The 17480-nt window shown below is 45.3% G+C and overlaps 1 protein-coding gene across 3 annotated transcripts in view; it reads right to left on the bottom strand.

The window, feature by feature from the left end:
• The window catches only part of LOC110487940 (collagen alpha-1(XVI) chain), a 150747-nt gene that overhangs the window by 26708 nt on the left and 106559 nt on the right, over nucleotides 1–17480 (bottom strand). For 2 of the 3 annotated variants that reach the window (XM_036971044.1, XM_036971045.1), the window contains exons 42-48: nucleotides 16443–16496; nucleotides 9624–9689; nucleotides 9242–9361; nucleotides 9004–9051; nucleotides 7934–8032; nucleotides 7720–7764; nucleotides 3976–4020 (exon numbers count right to left, since the gene is read on the bottom strand). In XM_036971044.1, coding sequence (XP_036826939.1) covers nucleotides 3976–4020; nucleotides 7720–7764; nucleotides 7934–8032; nucleotides 9004–9051; nucleotides 9242–9361; nucleotides 9624–9689; nucleotides 16443–16496 — 477 coding nt within the window. The remainder of the gene's footprint in view (nucleotides 1–3975; nucleotides 4021–7719; nucleotides 7765–7933; nucleotides 8033–9003; nucleotides 9052–9241; nucleotides 9362–9623; nucleotides 9690–16442; nucleotides 16497–17480) is intronic. The other variant, XM_036971046.1, reaches the window with a different exon arrangement.

Genomic DNA, 17480 nt, shown 5'->3' with positions numbered 1-17480 from the left:
CAAATGGAATGGCACATATTAACCATGTGTCCAGAATCTTTCTATCTGTCACCCTCCTCTCTCAGATCCTTTCTATCTGTCATCCCCCTCTCTCAGCCTCTTTCTATCTCTCAACCCCTCTCTCAGCCACTTTCTATCTGTCATCCCCCTCTCTCAGCCCCTTTCTATCTGTCACCCCCCTCTCTCAGCCCCTTTCTATCTGTCACCCCCCTCTCTCAGCCGCTTTCTTTCATCCCCCACTCTCTGCCCCTTTCTATCTGTCACCCCCCTCTCTCAGCCCCTTTCTATCTCTCACCCCCTCTCTCAGCCCCTTTCTATCTGCCACCCCCCTCTCTCAGCCCTCTTCTATCTGTCATCCCCCTTTCTCACCCCCTTTCTATCTCTCACCCCCCTTTCTCAGCCCCTTTCTATCTGTCACCCCCTCTCTCAGCCTCTTTATATCTGTCACCCCCCTCTCTCAGCCCCTTTCTATCTGTCACCCCCTCTCTCAGCCACTTTCTTTCATCCCCCTCTCTCTGCCCCTTTCTATCTCTCACCACCCTCTCTCAGCCCCTTTCTATCTCTCACCCCCTCTCTCAGCCCCTTTATATCTGCCACCCCCCTCTCTCAGCCCTCTTCTATCTGTCATCCCCCTTTCTCACCCCCTTTCTATCTCTCACCCCCCTTTCTCAGCCCCTTTCTATCTGTCACCCCCTCTCTCAGCCTCTTTATATCTGTCACCCCCCTCTCTCAGCCCCTTTCTATCTGTCACCCCCTCTCTCAGCCACTTTCTTTCATCCCCCTCTCTCTGCCCCTTTCTATCTGTCACCCCCCTCTCTCAGCCCCTTTCTATCTCTCACCCCCTCTCTCAGCCCCTTTATATCTGTCACCCCCCTCTCTCAGCCCCTTTCTATCTGTCACCCCCCCTCTCTCAGCCCCTTTCTATCTGTCACCCCCCTCTCTCAGCCTCTTTATATCTGTCACCCCCCTCTCTCAGCCCCTTTCTATCTGTCACCCCCCTCTCTCAGCCCCTTTCTATCTCTCACCCCCTCTCTCAGCCCCTTTCTATCTGTCACCCCCCTCTCTCAGCCCCTTTCTATCTGTCACCCCCCTCTCTCAGCCTCTTTATATCTGTCACCCCCCTCTCTCAGCCCCTTTCTATCTGTCACCCCCTCTCTCAGCCCCTTTCTATCTCTCACCCCCTCTCTCAGCCCCTTTCTATCTGTCACCCCCCTCTCTCAGCCCCTTTCTATCTCTCACCCCCTTTCTCAGCCCCTTTCTATCTGTCACCCCCTCTCTCAGCCTCTTTATATCTGTCACCCCCCTCTCTCAGCCCCTTTCTATCTGTCACCCCCCTCTCTCAGCCTCTTTAAATCTGTCACCCCCCTCTCTCAGCCCCTTTCTATCTGTCACCCCCCTCTCTCAGCCCCTTTCTATCTCTCACCCCCTCTCTCAGCCCCTTTCTATCTGTCACCCCCCTCTCTCAGCCCCTTTCTATCTCTCACCCCCTCTCTCAGCCCTTTTCTATCTGTCACCCCCCTCTCTCAGCCCCTTTCTATCTGTCACCCTCCAGCCTCTTTCTATCTTCCTTTCTTCCATCTCTCTCTCTCTCCCTCTCCTATTCTCTAAGACTACTAACAGCATAAAGCCATTCAAATCCCTGTTATAGATTCAGTTGAATGTGTTATCAATGCAGCAGAGTTTCATTACGATGAAAAATCCATCTTTCACAGCTGCTACTATTTAATCAGATAAAATTCAACAGAACGGAGCGTGGCAGAGATACACACACCCCCCCCCCCCCCCCCCCCCCCCCACCACACACACACCCACCCCCTACTCCCCTCCACCCCCCCCCCCCCACTCCCCCCCACCACACACACACATACACACACTTGGTATTAAACACTTCCTAACGTTTTAAAATCACCCATTGCAACTTCCATTCTGCTAAAAGAATGGAGTGACATCAGGGGGATTGGTGTGCTGTCTGCATGGCACTACCACTCTCCATCACTTTCACAGAGGAGACAATAGAATTGTCCTCATCTGAAATAACTTTCATTAAAAAGCTGGAGAGATGGAGATAGCAGGAAGATTCACGTTCAGTGGTGATGGTGTTTCAAAGTAGAAGAGCGAAATGGAGAGAGAAAGAGTGAGAGAGAGACAGAGAGAGAGAGAGAAGTATGTAGTATATGTGTAGTATAGGCAGGTGTAGTATAGGTGTAGTATGGGTAGGTGTAGTGTAGGTGGGGGTAGTATAGGTAGGTGTAGTAGAGGTAGGTGTAGTATAGGCAGGTGTAGTATAGGTAGGTGTAGTATAGGTGAATATAGGTGTAGTATAGGTGCAGCATAGATGTAGTATAGGTAGGTGTAGTGTAGGCAGGTGCAGTAAAGATGTAGTATAGGTGTCGTACAGGTGTAGTATATGTGTAGTATAGGTGTAGTATGTGTGTAGTAAATGTATAGTATGTGTATCACATGTGTGGTATAGATGTAGTATATATGTAGTATAGGTGTAGTATAGGTGTAGTATATGTGGAGTACATGTGTAGTATAGGTGCAGTATAGGTGTAGTATATGTGTAGTATAGGTGCAATATATGTGTGGTATAGGTGTAGTATAGGTGTAGTATATGTGTGGTATATGTGTGGTATAGCTGTAGTATAGGTGTAGTATATGTGTAGTATAGGTGTAGTGTACGTGTAGTATATGTGTAGTATAGGTGTTGTATGGGTGTAGTATATGTGTAGTATATGTGTAGTATAGGTGTAGTATATGTGTGGTATATGTGTAGTATAGGTGTAGTATATGTGTAGTATAGGTGTAGTATAGGTGTAGTGTAGGTGTAGTATAGGTGTTGTATGGGTGTAGTATATGTGTAGTATATGTGTGGTATATGTGTAGTATAGGTGTAGTATGGGTGTAGTATAGGTGTAGTATATGTGTGGTATAGCTGTAGTATAGGTGTAGTACATGTGTAGTATAGGCGTAGTATAGGTGTAGTGTAGGTGTAGTATAGGTGTAGTATAGGTGATGTATGGGTGTAGTATAGGTGTAGTGTAGGTGTAGTATGGGTGTAGTATAGTCATAGTATAGGTAGGTTTAGTATAGGTGTAGTACAAGTAGGTGCAGTATAGGTGCAGTATAGGTGTATCATAGGTAGGTGTAGCATAGGTGAATATAGGTGTAGTACAGGTAGGTGTAATAAGGGTAGGAGCAGTATAGATGTATTATAGGTAGGTGTATTATAGGTAGGTGTAGTATAGGTGTAGTATAGGTAGGTGTGGTCTAGGTGTAGTATAAGTAGCTGTAGCATAGGTGTAGTAGAGGTGAATATAGGTGTAGTATAGGTAGATGCAGTATAGGTGCAGTATAGGTAGGTGTGGTCTAGGTGTATCATATGTAGGTGTAGCATAGGTGTAGTAGAGGTGAATATAGGTGTAGTATAGGTAGATGCAGTATAGGTGCAGTATAGGTAGGTGTAGTATAGGTGTATCATATGTAGGTGTAGCATAGGTGTAGTAGAGGTGAATATAGGTGTAGTATAGGTAGATGCAGTATAGGTAGGTGTAGTATAGGTGAATATAGGTGTATATGTATAGTAGTGGTGTAGTATAAACATAGTATATGCGTAGTATAGGTGTGGTAAACTGCATGTGCAGTATCGGTGTAGTATTGGTGTAGTTGAGGTGTAGTATACTTTATGTGTAGTATAGGTTTAGCATTTTTGTTGTATAGGTGTAGTATATGTGTAGTATATTTGTGGTATTGGTATATTACAGACGTAGTAAATGTGTAGTGGAGGTGTAGTGATGGTGTAGTATCGGTGTAGTATATGTGCAGTATAGATACGTGAAGTATAGGTGTAGTATTGGTGCAATTTACATCTAGTGTAAGTCTAGTATAGGTGTAGTATATGTGTAGTATACTCTATGTGCAGTATAGGTGTAGTGTTGGTGTTGTATAGGTGTAGTGTATGTATAGTAAACTCACAGGTAGTCCAGAAGAGCCTTGAGGACCAGGAAAACCAGGAGGACCCTGTAGAGGAGAAACAGGCAATGAGAAGGGCATCTAAAACAACGGCTCTGAGTTCTGATATGTTAACCATTAGGGTTGTAGACACTGGATTGCTCCTCCAATCAAAAACGGATACTATTGCTAAAGGGATCAAAGCTGGGACCGAGAGACTCAAAAACAGTTTATATCTCAAGACCATCAGACTGTTAAATAGCAATAGCCATCACTAGTCGGTCTCCACCCACTACCCTGCCCTGAACTTAGTCTGACTGTCACTAGCCGGGTACTAACAGGTTACTCAACCTTGCACTTTAGAGGCTGATTGATGCCTTATGTACATCGACATGGAATCAATGGTCACTTTACATAATGTTTACATACTGTTTTACTCATTTATCATGTATATACTGTAATCTACTGTATCCTACTGTATTCTAGTCAATGCAACTCCGACATTGCTTGTCCTAATATTTAAATATTTCTTAATTCCATTCTTTTACTTTGTGATTTGTCTGTTTTGTTGTGAATTGTTAGATACTCCTGCACTGTTGGAGCTAGGAACACAAGTATTTCACTACACCCACAATAACATCTGATAAATATGTGTATGTGACCAATAAATTCTATTTGATTTACTTTGGACACTATAGCTAAAGGGAAACTATAGCTAAAGGGAAACTATAGCTAAAGGGATACTATAGTTAAAGGATACTATAGCTAAAGGATACTATAGCTAAAGGGAAACTATAGCTAAAGGGAAACTATAGCTAAAGGGAAACTATAGCTAAAGGGAAACTATAGTTAAAGGATACTATAGCTAAAGGAAACTATAGCTAAAGGATACTATAGTTAAAGGATACTAGAGTTAAAGGGATACTATAGCTAAAGGATACTATAGTTAAAGGGATACTATAGCTAAAGGATACTATAGTTAAAGGGATACTATAGCTAAAGGATACTATAGTTAAAGGATACTATAGCTAAAGGAAACTATAGCTAAAGGATACTATAGCTAAAGGATACTATAGTTAAAGGATACTATAGCTAAAGGAAACTATAGCTAAAGGATACTATAGCTAAAGGATACTATAGTTAAAGGGATACTATAGCTAAATGAAACTATAGCTAAAGGATACTATAGCTAAAGGATACTATAGTTACAGGATACTATAGCAAAAGGATACTATAGTTAAAGGGATACTATAGTTACAGGATACTATAGCTAAAGGATACTAGAGTTAAAGGGATACTATAGCTAAAGGGATACTATAGCTAAAGGATACTATAGCTAAAGGGAAACTATAGCTAAAGGGAAACTATAGTTAAAGGATACTATAGCTAAAGGAAACTATAGCTAAAGGATACTATAGTTAAAGGATACTATAGTTACAGGATACTATAGCAAAAGGATACTATAGTTAAAGGGATACTATAGTTAAAGGATACTATAGTTACAGGATACTATAGCTAAAGGATACTAGAGTTAAAGGGATACTATAGCTAAAGGATACTATAGTTAAAGGGATACTATAGCAAAAGGATACTATAGTTACAGGATACTATAGCTAAAGGGATACTATAGCTAAAGGATACTATAGTTAAAGGGATACTATAGCAAAAGGGATACTATAGTTAAAGGGATACTATAGCTAAAGGGATACTATAGCTAAAGGATACTATAGCTAAAGGAAACTATAGCTAAAGGATACTATAGTTACAGGATACTATAGCTAAAGGGAAACTATAGCTAAAGGGAAACTATAGCTAAAGGGAAACTATAGCTAAAAGGAAACTATAGCTAAAGGGAAACTATAGCTAAAGGGAAACTATAGCTAAAGGGAAACTATAGCTAAAGGGATACTATAGCTAAAGGGAAACTATAGCTAAAAGGAAACTATAGCTAAAGGGAAACTATAGCTAAAGGGAAACTATAGCTAAAGGGAAACTATAGCTAAAGGGAAACTATAGTTAAAGGATACTATAGCTAAAGGAAACTATAGCTAAAGGATACTATAGTTAAAGGATACTATAGTTAAAGGGATACTATAGTTAAAGGATACTATAGCTAAAGGATACTATAGCTAAAGGAAACTATAGCTAAAGGGAAACTATAGTTAAAGGATACTATAGCTAAAGGAAACTATAGCTAAAGGATACTATAGTTAAAGGATACTATAGCTAAAGGAAACTATAGTTAAAGGGATACTATAGTTAAAGGATACTATAGCTAAAGGATACTATAGCTAAATGATACTATAGCTAAAGGGAAACTATAGCTAAAGGGAAACTATAGCTAAAGGGAAACTATAGCTAAAGGGAAACTATAGTTAAAGGATACTATAGCTAAAGGAAACTATAGCTAAAGGATACTATAGCTAAAGGAAACTATAGCTAAAGGATACTATAGTTAAAGGGATACTATAGTTAAAGGGATACTATAGCAAAAGGGATACTATAGCTAAAGGATACTATAGCTAAAGGGATACTATAGCTAAAGGATACTAGAGTTAAAGGGATACTATAGCTAAAGGATACTATAGTTAAAGGGATACTATAGCAAAAGGATACTATAGTTACAGGATACTATAGCAAAAGGATACTATAGTTAAAGGGATACTATAGCTAAAGGATACTATAGTTAAATGGATACTATAGCTAAGGGATACTATAGTTAAAGGATACTATAGTTAAAGGGATACTATAGCTAAAGGATACTATAGTTAAAGGATACTATAGCAAAAGGATACTATAGTTACAGGATACTATAGCAAAAGGATACTATAGTTAAAGGGATACTATAGCTAAAGGATACTATAGTTAAATGGATACTATAGCTAAAGGATATTATAGCTAAAGGATACTATAGTTAAAGGATAGTATGGCTAAAAGGATACTTATGGAAATAGTTAACGATTGACTAAATGACATCAATAACTATGTAGTTCTAGGACGCGCCACTAGAGGGCTGTATGACATCACGTGTTTAGTATCAACATGAAGTTCCTTCGTTCTGCTTGATCCCTCAATGATGAAGCTTTACAAGACACACAGGCCACGTAAACACTGTGGCCCTGATCCAACACTGTGGAAATGCAGCCATCCTACTTGAAAATGTGTCTCTGACCTTGCATCCTTTTACCCCCTCGCTCACTGACTCTTCTCTCCCCCTCTGATCCCCCCCCTCTCCCGAATCACTGTTCTGAACATGACTGGATTGGTGAAAGCTATATACATGATGCCTTGCTTTCACCTATCCCATTGTGTTTCATACTTCCTGGATAGCTGCATCAGTGCCATTTTCTTTCTCTTTTTTGGGATAGGATGTTGTACTGTGGCTCAAAATACAGTTGTTCCAGGTGTCACTAATCTCTTGGCTACTTGGGCGGCAGGTATCCTAGCAGTTAGAGTTGGGCCAGTAGCCAAAAGGTCGCTGGGGTGAATACCTGAGCCGACAGGGTGAAAAATCTAGCGATGTGCCCTTGAGCAAGGCACTTAACCCTAATTTGCTCCAGGGGTGCTGTACACTACGGCTTACCCTGTAAGACAACACATTTCAATGCATCTATATGACAACAGACTATTATTGTATATGGTCAGCTGATAGACACCTAGTTCTTCTTACAGACACCATGCTTTGACTCTGTTGTGCTGGCTTATAATGTCTCTCCTAAACCCTTATGAAGTGTTATAATGCCCTACAATCTCTCGTGTAGAACTCACCATATTCCCTGGTACACCAGCTTGTCCCCTTTGCCCCTGAGGACCCTGGGAAATGTAGGCAGAAAGGTACTTTATGTTAGAGATTCAACACACCATAACAACGCTACTCGCTATATTTCACCACACACACACACACACACACACACACACACACACACACACACACACACACACACACACACACACACACACACACACACACACACACACTTACCGTCTCCCCCCTTATTCCAGGTAATCCTTGTGTTCCTTGGGGGCCTGGTGCTCCTGGACCGGAGCAGCCTCCATTAGCTCCATTGGTGATAGAGGTGGTCTACATAGACGAGAGGATGAATCAATTATTCAGAGTGTGTGTCTGTGAGTTGCGTGTGTTGTGGGTGTGTGTCTGTCTGTGAGTTGTGTGTGTGTGTGTGTGTCTGTGAGTTGCGTGTGTTGTTGGTGTGTGTGTGTGTGAGTTGCGTGTGTTGTGGGTGTGTATGTGAGTTGAGTGTGTTGTGGGTGTGTGTGTGTGTGTGTGTGAGTTGCATGTGTTGTGAGTGTGTGTGTGTGAGTTGCGTGTGTTGTGGGTGTGTGTGTGTGTGTGAGTTGCGTGTGTTGTGGCTGTGTGTGTGTGTGAGTTGCGTGTGTTGTGGGTGTGTGTGTGTGTGAGTTGCGTGTGTTGTGGGTGTGTGTGTGTGAGTTGTGTGTGTTGTGGGTGTGTATGTGAGTTGCGTGTGTTGTGGGTGTGTGTGTGTGTGAGTTGCATGTGTTGTGGGTGTGTGTGTGTGTGTGTGTGTGAGTTGCATGTGTTGTGGGTGTGTGTGTGTGAGTTGCATGTGTTGTGGGTGTGTGTGTGAGTTGCGTGTGTTGTGGGTGTGTGTGTGTGTGAGTTGCGTGTGTTGTGGGTGTGTGTGTGTGTGAGTTGCTTGTGTTGTGGGTGTGTGTGTGTGTGAGTTGCGTGTGTTGTGGGTGTGTGTGTGTGTGAGTTGCATGTGTTGTGGGTGTGTGTGTGTGTAGGTTGCGTGTGTTGTGTGTGTGTGTGTGTGTGTGTGTGTGAGTTGCGTGTGTTGTGGGTGTGTGTGTGTGTGAGTTGCGTGTGTTGTGGGTGTGTATGTGTGTGTGTGAGTTGCGTGTGTTGTGTGTGTGTGTGTGTGAGTTGCGTGTGTTGTGGGTGTGTGTGTGTGTGTGTAAGTTGCGTGTGTTGTGTGTGTGTGTGTGAGTTGCGTGTGTTGTGGGTGTGTGTGTGTGTGAGTTGCGTGTGTTGTGGGTGTGTGAATGTAAGAGTTAGAGACAGTGTGGTCATACAGGCGCCTGCGCAGCCTCTTGGCTCTGCAGTCTTTGGTTTCTGAAACACTGCAACACACAGAGAAAGGCCATGAGTATGACGGATTGGAATTTCACTCTACTTCCTGAATTGACTGGAACTGACAGCAGGTAAGAATAATCATGTTGAATTTCTAGGACAAAAGTGTATACACCCCTAACCACCTCACCCACGTCCCCCTTCCCCCCACCCCCATGCTCTATTCCCCCTGCTTCTCACCCTCTCACAGCCGTCAGGGGCGTGGCCTATGTCCGGCTTGCCCTCGTCTCCTTTCTCTCCCTTGGTGCCAACCATGCCTGGTACCCCAGGCAAGCCCATGGAACAGTCCTCACACAACTCCTGCAGCAGAAGACATACACACACAGACACACACACACACACACACACAGATGCACACACACACACACAGACGCACACGCACACACACGCACACACACACTTTATAACATGACATGTGTGTTGAATGTACACTGCATGGACACAGTTCATAGACATTTGAGTTATTTTTTATCACATTAGTACAGCTCATGCATATCAACCCAAGAGCAACACTATAAAAGTGTCTAACTTCCAGAGAGCATCTCTCTACCACCTCTCTTACCTCTCCTCGACTGGAGTCCTGGTCCTGAGGCAGCCTCAGATGCTGAGGGAGGGAAGGGGGAGGGGGCTATGAAAGGGGGGGGAGTCAGTGAGAGAGGGGGAGAGGAGGAGTAGAGGAGAGTCAGTGAGAAAGGGGGGGAGGATCAGAAGGGGAGAGGAGAGTCAGTGAGAAAGGGGGTGAGGAGAGTCAATGAGAGAGGGGAGATCAGAGGGGTAGAGGAGAGTCAGTGAGAAAGGGGGGGAGGATCAGAGGGGGAGAGGAGAGTCAGTGAGAAAGGGGGGGAGGATCAGAGGGGGAGAGGAGAGTCAGTGAGAAAGGGGGTGAGGAGAGTCAATGAGAGAGGGGAGATCAGAGGGGTAGAGGATAGTCAGTGAGAAAGGGGGGGGGTCAGAGGGGTAGAGGAGAGTCAGTGAGAAAGGGGGTGAGGAAAGTCAATGAGAGAGGGGAGATCAGAGGGGTAGAGGAGAGTCAGTGAGAAAGGGGGGGAGAGAAGAGTCAGTGAGAAAGGGGGGGAGAGGAGGGGGAGAGGAGAGTTAGTGAGAAAGGGGGTGAGGAGAGTCAGCGAGAAAGGGGGGGAGAGGAGGGGGAGAGGAGAGTCAGTGAGAAAGGGGTAGAGGAGAGTCAGTGAGAAAGGGGGTGAGGAGAGTCAATGAGAGAGGGGAGATCAGAGGGGTAGAGGAGAGTCAGTGAGAAAGGGGGGATCAGAGGGGGAGAGGAGAGTCAGTGAGAGAGGGGGGATCAGAGGGGGAGAGGAGAGTCAGTGAGAGAGGGGGATCAGAGGGGTAGAGGAGAGTCAGTGAGAGAGGGGGAGAGGATAGTCAGTGAGAGACGGGGGATCAGAGGGGGAGAGGAGAGTCAGTGAGAGAGGGGGGTATCAGAGGGGGAGAGGAGAGTCAGTGAGAGAGGGGGGTGTCAGAGGGGGAATGGAGAGTCAGTGAGAGAGGGGGAGAGGAGAGTCAGTGAGAGACGGGGGATCAGAGGGGGAGAGGTGAGTCAGTCAGAGAGGGGGGTATCAGAGGGGGAGAGGAGAGTCAGTGAGAGAGGGGGGTATCAGAGGGGGAATGGAGAGTCAGTGAGAGAGGGGGAGAGGAGAGTCAGTGAGAGGCGGGGGATCAGAGGGGGAGAGGAGAGTCAGTGAGAGAGGGGGGGATCAGAGCGGTAGAAGAGAGTCAGTGAGAGAGGGGGGGATCAGAGGGGTAGAGGAGAGTCAGTGAGAGAGGGGGCTCAGAGGGGTAGAGGAGAGTCAGTGAGAGAGGGGGGGATCAGAGGGGAATGGAGAGTCAGTGAGAGCGGGGGGGATCAGAGGGGTAGAGGAGAGTCAGTGAGAGAGGGGGGATCAGAGGGGTAGAGGAGAGTCAGTGAGAGAGGGGGCTCAGAGGGGTAGAGGAGAGTCAGTGAGAGAGGGGGGATCAGAGGGGGAGAGGAGAGTCAGTGAGAGAGGGGGGATCAGAGGGGGAGAGGAGAGTCAGTGAGAGAGGGGGGATCAGAGGGGGAGAGGAGAGTCAGTGAGAGAGGAGGGATCAGAGGGGTAGAGGAGAGTCAGTGAGAGGGGGGGGATCAGAGGGTGAATGGAGAGTCAGTGAGAGAGGGGGGGATCAGAGGGGGAATGGAGAGTCAGTGAGAGAGGGGGGATCAGAGGGGGAGAGGAGAGTCAGTGAGAGAGAAGGGATCAGAGGGGTAGAGGAGAGTCAGTGAGAGAGGAGGGATCAGAGGGGTAGAGGAGAGTCAGTGAGAGAGGGGGGGATCAGAGGGGGAATGGAGAGTCAGTGAGAGAGGGGGGATCAGAGGGGGAGAGGAGAGTCAGTGAGAGAGGAGGGATCAGAGGGGTAGAGGAGAGTCAGTGAGAGAGGAGGGATCAGAGGGGTAGAGGAGAGTCAGTGAGAGAGGGGGGATCAGAGGGGGAATGGAGAGTCAGTGAGAGAGGGGGGGATCAGAGGGGGAGAGGAGAGTCAGTGAGAGAGGAGGGATCAGAGGGGTAGAGGAGAGTCAGTGAGAAAGGGGGGATCAGAGGGGGAGAGGAGAGTCAGTGAGAGAGGGGGATCAGAGGGGTAGAGGAGAGTCAGTGAGAGAGGGGGAGAGGAGAGTCAGTGAGAGACGGGGGATCAGAGGGGGAGAGGTGAGTCAGTCAGAGAGGGGGGTATCAGAGGGGGAGAGGAGAGTCAGTGAGAGAGGGGGGTATCAGAGGGGGAATGGAGAGTCAGTGAGAGAGGGGGAGAGGAGAGTCAGTGAGAGGCGGGGGATCAGAGGGGGAGAGGAGAGTCAGTGAGAGAGGGGGGGATCAGAGCGGTAGAAGAGAGTCAGTGAGAGAGGGGGGGATCAGAGGGGTAGAGGAGAGTCAGTGAGAGAGGGGGCTCAGAGGGGTAGAGGAGAGTCAGTGAGAGAGGGGGGGATCAGAGGGGAATGGAGAGTCAGTGAGAGCGGGGGGGATCAGAGGGGTAGAGGAGAGTCAGTGAGAGAGGGGGGATCAGAGGGGTAGAGGAGAGTCAGTGAGAGAGGGGGCTCAGAGGGGTAGAGGAGAGTCAGTGAGAGAGGGGGGATCAGAGGGGGAGAGGAGAGTCAGTGAGAGAGGGGGGATCAGAGGGGGAGAGGAGAGTCAGTGAGAGAGGGGGGATCAGAGGGGGAGAGGAGAGTCAGTGAGAGAGGAGGGATCAGAGGGGTAGAGGAGAGTCAGTGAGAGGGGGGGGATCAGAGGGTGAATGGAGAGTCAGTGAGAGAGGGGGGGATCAGAGGGGGAATGGAGAGTCAGTGAGAGAGGGGGGATCAGAGGGGGAGAGGAGAGTCAGTGAGAGAGAAGGGATCAGAGGGGTAGAGGAGAGTCAGTGAGAGAGGAGGGATCAGAGGGGTAGAGGAGAGTCAGTGAGAGAGGGGGGGATCAGAGGGGGAATGGAGAGTCAGTGAGAGAGGGGGGATCAGAGGGGGAGAGGAGAGTCAGTGAGAGAGGAGGGATCAGAGGGGTAGAGGAGAGTCAGTGAGAGAGGAGGGATCAGAGGGGTAGAGGAGAGTCAGTGAGAGAGGGGGGATCAGAGGGGGAATGGAGAGTCAGTGAGAGAGGGGGGGATCAGAGGGGGAGAGGAGAGTCAGTGAGAGAGGAGGGATCAGAGGGGTAGAGGAGAGTCAGTGAGAGAGGGGGGGATCAGAGGGGGAATGGAGAGTCAGTGAGAGAGGGGGGATCAGAGGGGGAATGGAGAGTCAGTGAGAGAGGGGGGATCAGAGGGGGAGAGGAGAGTCAGTGAGAGAGGGGGGATCAGAGGGGGAGAGAATAGTCAGTGAGGGAGGGGGTAAAAAGGATGCAAGCAGAAGTTGCCCTTAGGCACCGATCTAGGATCAGTTATCCTCCCCAAATCCTAACCTTAATCACTAAGGAGGGGCCAATGCAAAACTGATCTTAGATCAGCGTCTAGGGGAACTTCATCCTTCTACAGTAAAAATGTTGGGATGGTATACAACTATAACGTATACGTACGATTTATTTCTGCACATTGATTGATGCAACACAGTGCATTGATGTGCAGTGATGCACTGCATTACAGTGCAAAGTGTTGAACTGCAACACAGTGCAAATAGTGTTGAACTGCAGTATAGTGTTGAACTGCAGTACAGTGTTGAACTGCAGTACAGTGTTGAACTGCAGTACAGTGTTGAACTGCAGTACAGTGTTGAACTGCAGTACAGTGTTGAACTGCAGTACAGTGTTGAACTGCAGTATAGTGTTGAACTGCAGTACAGTGTTGAACTGCAGTACAGTGTTGAACTGCAGTACAGTGTTGAACTGCAGTACAGTCCAGTGTTGAACAGTAGTACAGTGAAAAGTATTGACCTGTAGTACAGTGTAGTGTTGAACTGCAGTACAGTGTTGAACTGCAGTACAGTGTTGAACTGCAGTACAGTGTTGAACTGCAGTATAGTGTTGAACTGCAGTACAGTGTTGAACTGCAGTACAGTGTTGAACTGCAGTACAGTGTTGAACTGCAGTACAGTGTTGAACTGCAGTACAGTCCAGTGTTGAACAGTAGTACAGTGAAAAGTATTGACATGTAGTACAGTGTAGTGTTGAACTGCAGTACAGTGCAGTGTTGAACTGCAGTACAGTGCAGTGTTGAACTGCAGTACAGTGCAGTGTTGAACTGCAGTACAGTGCAGTGTTGAACTGCAACACAGTGCAAATGATGTTGAACTGCAGGATAGTGTTGAACTGCATTAGAGCCCTAAGTGTTGAACTGCAGTACAGTGCAGTGTTGAACTGCAACACAGTGCAAATGATGTTGAACTGCAGTACAGTGCAGTGTTGAACTGCAACACAGTGCAAATGATGTTGAACTGCAGTATAGTGTTGAACTACAGTACAGTGTTGAACTGCAGTACAGTTCAAAGTGTTGAACTGCAGTACAGTGCAAAGTGTTGAACTGCAGTACAGTGCAAAGTGTTGAACTGCAGTACAGTGCAAAGTGTTGAACTGCAGTACAGTGCAAAGTGTTCAACTGCAGTACAGTCCAAAGTGTTGAACTGCAGTACAGTCCAAAGTGTTGAACTGCAGTATAGTGCAAAGTGTTGAACTGCAGTACAGTGCAAAGTGTTGAACTGCAGTACAGTGCAAAGTGTTGAACTGCAGTACAGCCCAAAGTGTTGAACTGCAGTACAGTGCAAAGTGTTGAACTGCAGTACAGTGCAAAGTGTTGAACTGCAGTACAGTGCAAAGTGTTGAACTGCAGTACAGCCCAAAGTGTTGAACTGCAGTACAGTGCAAAGTGTTGAACTGCAGTACAGTGCAAAGTGTTCAACTGCAGTACAGTGCAAAGTGTTCAACTGCAGTACAGTCCAAAGTGTTGAACTGCAGTACAGTGCAAAGTGTTCAACTGCAGTACAGCCCAAAGTGTTGAACTGCAGTACAGTCCAAAGTGTTGAACTGCAGTACAGTGCAAAGTGTTGAACTGCAGTACAGTGCAAAGTATTGAACTGCAGTACAGCCCAAAGTGTTGAACTGCAGTACAGTGCAAAGTGTTGAACTGCAGTACAGTGCAAAGTGTTGAACTGCAGTACAGCCCAAAGTGTTGAACTGCAGTACAGTCCAAAGTGTTCAATTGCAGTACAGTGCAAAGTGTTGAACTGCAGTACAGTGCAAATTTGATGAACGATCCATTCAGGAGTTCCAAATGGCACTAAAGTCCCCAGGTAGTGTACTGCTTTTGGCCAGAGTCACATTGGGAACTACTGTGAAAAGGATATCATTTAAGATTTGCCCAAGGAGACACAAAACATCACAAAATTACAAGGTTTTGCAAGTCTTTCAAAGCAAGTTGGTATTAAATTCCAGGTATTCATTGGGATTATTGTTAAGAGTTTTAAAGTTAATTGATTTACAACATGGTTGGCCTGAAACACTTGTACCACTTCAATCACACCAAGAAACCCACTTACAGTACAATACTTCCACTTTTTAACAGTGGGGCCCTTCACACAGCGATATAACCTGTGAATTGGAGTTAGCCTGGTTTGAAACACATTTAAAACCAATTATCTTTGTTCAAATGGTTGTTATTATAGCCAGAAGGGCTAATTTGATCTAGCATGGTGCAGCCCGTTAGATTTGTTAGACTAAGGTTGTTTGCATTAAACAGGACCCGTCAGAGAGCAGTCTGTTCAATATCCTCCTATTTAAATATCCTACACTTTTGTTAATTTTATTTTTATGGATTCATTTGTATTCAAATAACGTGCCTGTTAAATTGTGTTTCTGACAAAGTTATTCGTTTTTTAAGGATACATTTATACTTAGCTAAGGCTAAGCTAAGCGTGCTTTAAGAATTAAGCTAAGAGGGAATAGTTTGAATAGTCTGTTGAAGGTGTTTAAATCCATTGAAACTCAACATGCAGGCAGGGCCATGGATCTAGAGAGCATCTGGTCTGTCTGTCTACTGACGTTAGGACTGGAGCACTTCTGGACTGTGTATAATGTGTGTGTGTACCTGGATTTGTGTGTGAAGCCAAGTTTCCACTGTGTGTAGATTGATTATTCTGGCGCGGGTGTGTGTGTGTGTGTGTGTGTGTGTGTGTGTGTGTGTGTGTGTGTGTGTGTGTGGCAGGGAGCTGAGATGGATGGCAGTGATATGAAACTAGAGCTCATAGTGCAGTTCATCATAAGCAGTTCTACAGGTTCTTACTGTACTCAGCATAACAAGACTGAACAGCAGAGTACAGCAAAGCTCTTTGAATCAAACTAATGGCTGCACACACACACACACACACACACACACACACACACACGCTGCCTTTATGACACTACATTAACAATGTGTGTGTGTGTTTGTGTATGTCTCTCTGTGTGTGTGTGTGTGTGTGCGTGTGCATGCTTTTGGGGTACAAATCAATGGTTAACGTCTCTCCAAAAGGCAAAAAGTGCATTTGAAGACAGAAAGTAAAGTGTGTGGCCATGCATTCCTCTATGTCATAAAAACACAAGGTATACTTTGTCACTATGCACTGCCACTCAGTCGTAGTGTGCCTACGGTATAGTGTTGTGATGAAATTGTAGAGATCGTCAATGAACTTCTGCCAGAGTGCTCCAGTCACAACAGACCCTTCCCCACCCCCCCATCATCAGCCAAATCACAAAGCTGTAGCACTCTCCTCCAGCTCCGCCTCCTAATGTACGGGTTGGGGTCAAATCCATTTCAATTTAGACAATTCAGCTAATGAATTCTAGAATCAGAAAGTGTCATTGATATTCATTGACATTTAGCATAATTTTTTCCATTTTTTTCCACTTTCTGAAGTGTCTGAATTGAAATGGAAGTGACTCCCCCTTGCTGTCTGTTTACTTACAGTTTTCCCAGGCAGACCCGGCTGCCCTGTTACCCCGTCGTTGCCAGGGATACCCTGAAAGAAGGAACTGAGGTTCAACTGGTTTTAGCCAATCATAGGCTTGCCACATCCCTCTCCACCAATAGTCAGAGGGGTCACAGGTTCAAGGTTGAAGGAACAACCAATCACCTGTGTTCTCCCTCTCCTGGTTTGTGTTCAGACTCTTCTGGTTTGGTTGTCTAGTTTTTAAAAACGATTTAAATTCATTTAAATAGCTTGATTATAGTTTGGTGTAAATAATTAGATTGTTTTGTCTAATTTTGAGAGATAAACACAATACCAGATTAAAGACCATGCAGGGATCTCTGTGCAAGAGGTGAAAATATATATTTTAAAGTGGTTTGATTTCAACAGGACATTTATGTGCAAATTTGATTTATGCAAACAACGTTATGGTTGGGTGCTTGTTGAATACATGAACATCATATCAATTGTCTTACACAGTGAACTGAGCCTGGTCTTTAACAACCAATATTACATCTTTGTTTCCAATGGAAACAAGGGACCCATATGTTATGTACACTCCTCTCAGCATTCCCATTCATCTGATTTACCTTTGTACACTGTTGAGAATGAATTAAGATTTCAGATTTCCCCTACAATCAGAGGAAATATTCTCCTGACACTTTATTAGAAGATCTTCTCATTTACAACATGTTTACTAAATGGTTAAATAACTATTTAATTAGGACTTTAAGCAGTTTATAACCATCAATATTCCTGAAGTATCATACTTCGATGGTAATATTCCCAAAGCTTCCCACAGGAGTTAGTGAATTTTTAAAGCCGTGCTACGATTTAACAAAGACTCCCATTATACATTTACAGCCCAAAGGGTTAACAATTAGTATAGTTTCATTACATGAATATGATTTAAGCTGTTGTATTGACGCAATAGTTATTTATGTACTTGCATATTTAGTTTTACTATTGTGTAACATGTTTAAATTTAAAATCATTTGCAATTTTAATGTGGTCTTAATTTGCATTTAGAGTTGT

The sequence above is a fragment of the Oncorhynchus mykiss genome, chromosome 32 (genome assembly GCF_013265735.2).
Source record: "Oncorhynchus mykiss isolate Arlee chromosome 32, USDA_OmykA_1.1, whole genome shotgun sequence".
NCBI lineage: Eukaryota > Metazoa > Chordata > Actinopteri > Salmoniformes > Salmonidae > Oncorhynchus > Oncorhynchus mykiss.
The sequence above is the reverse complement of the archived record's forward strand: the minus strand, read 5'-3'. Positions and strand labels throughout refer to the sequence as shown.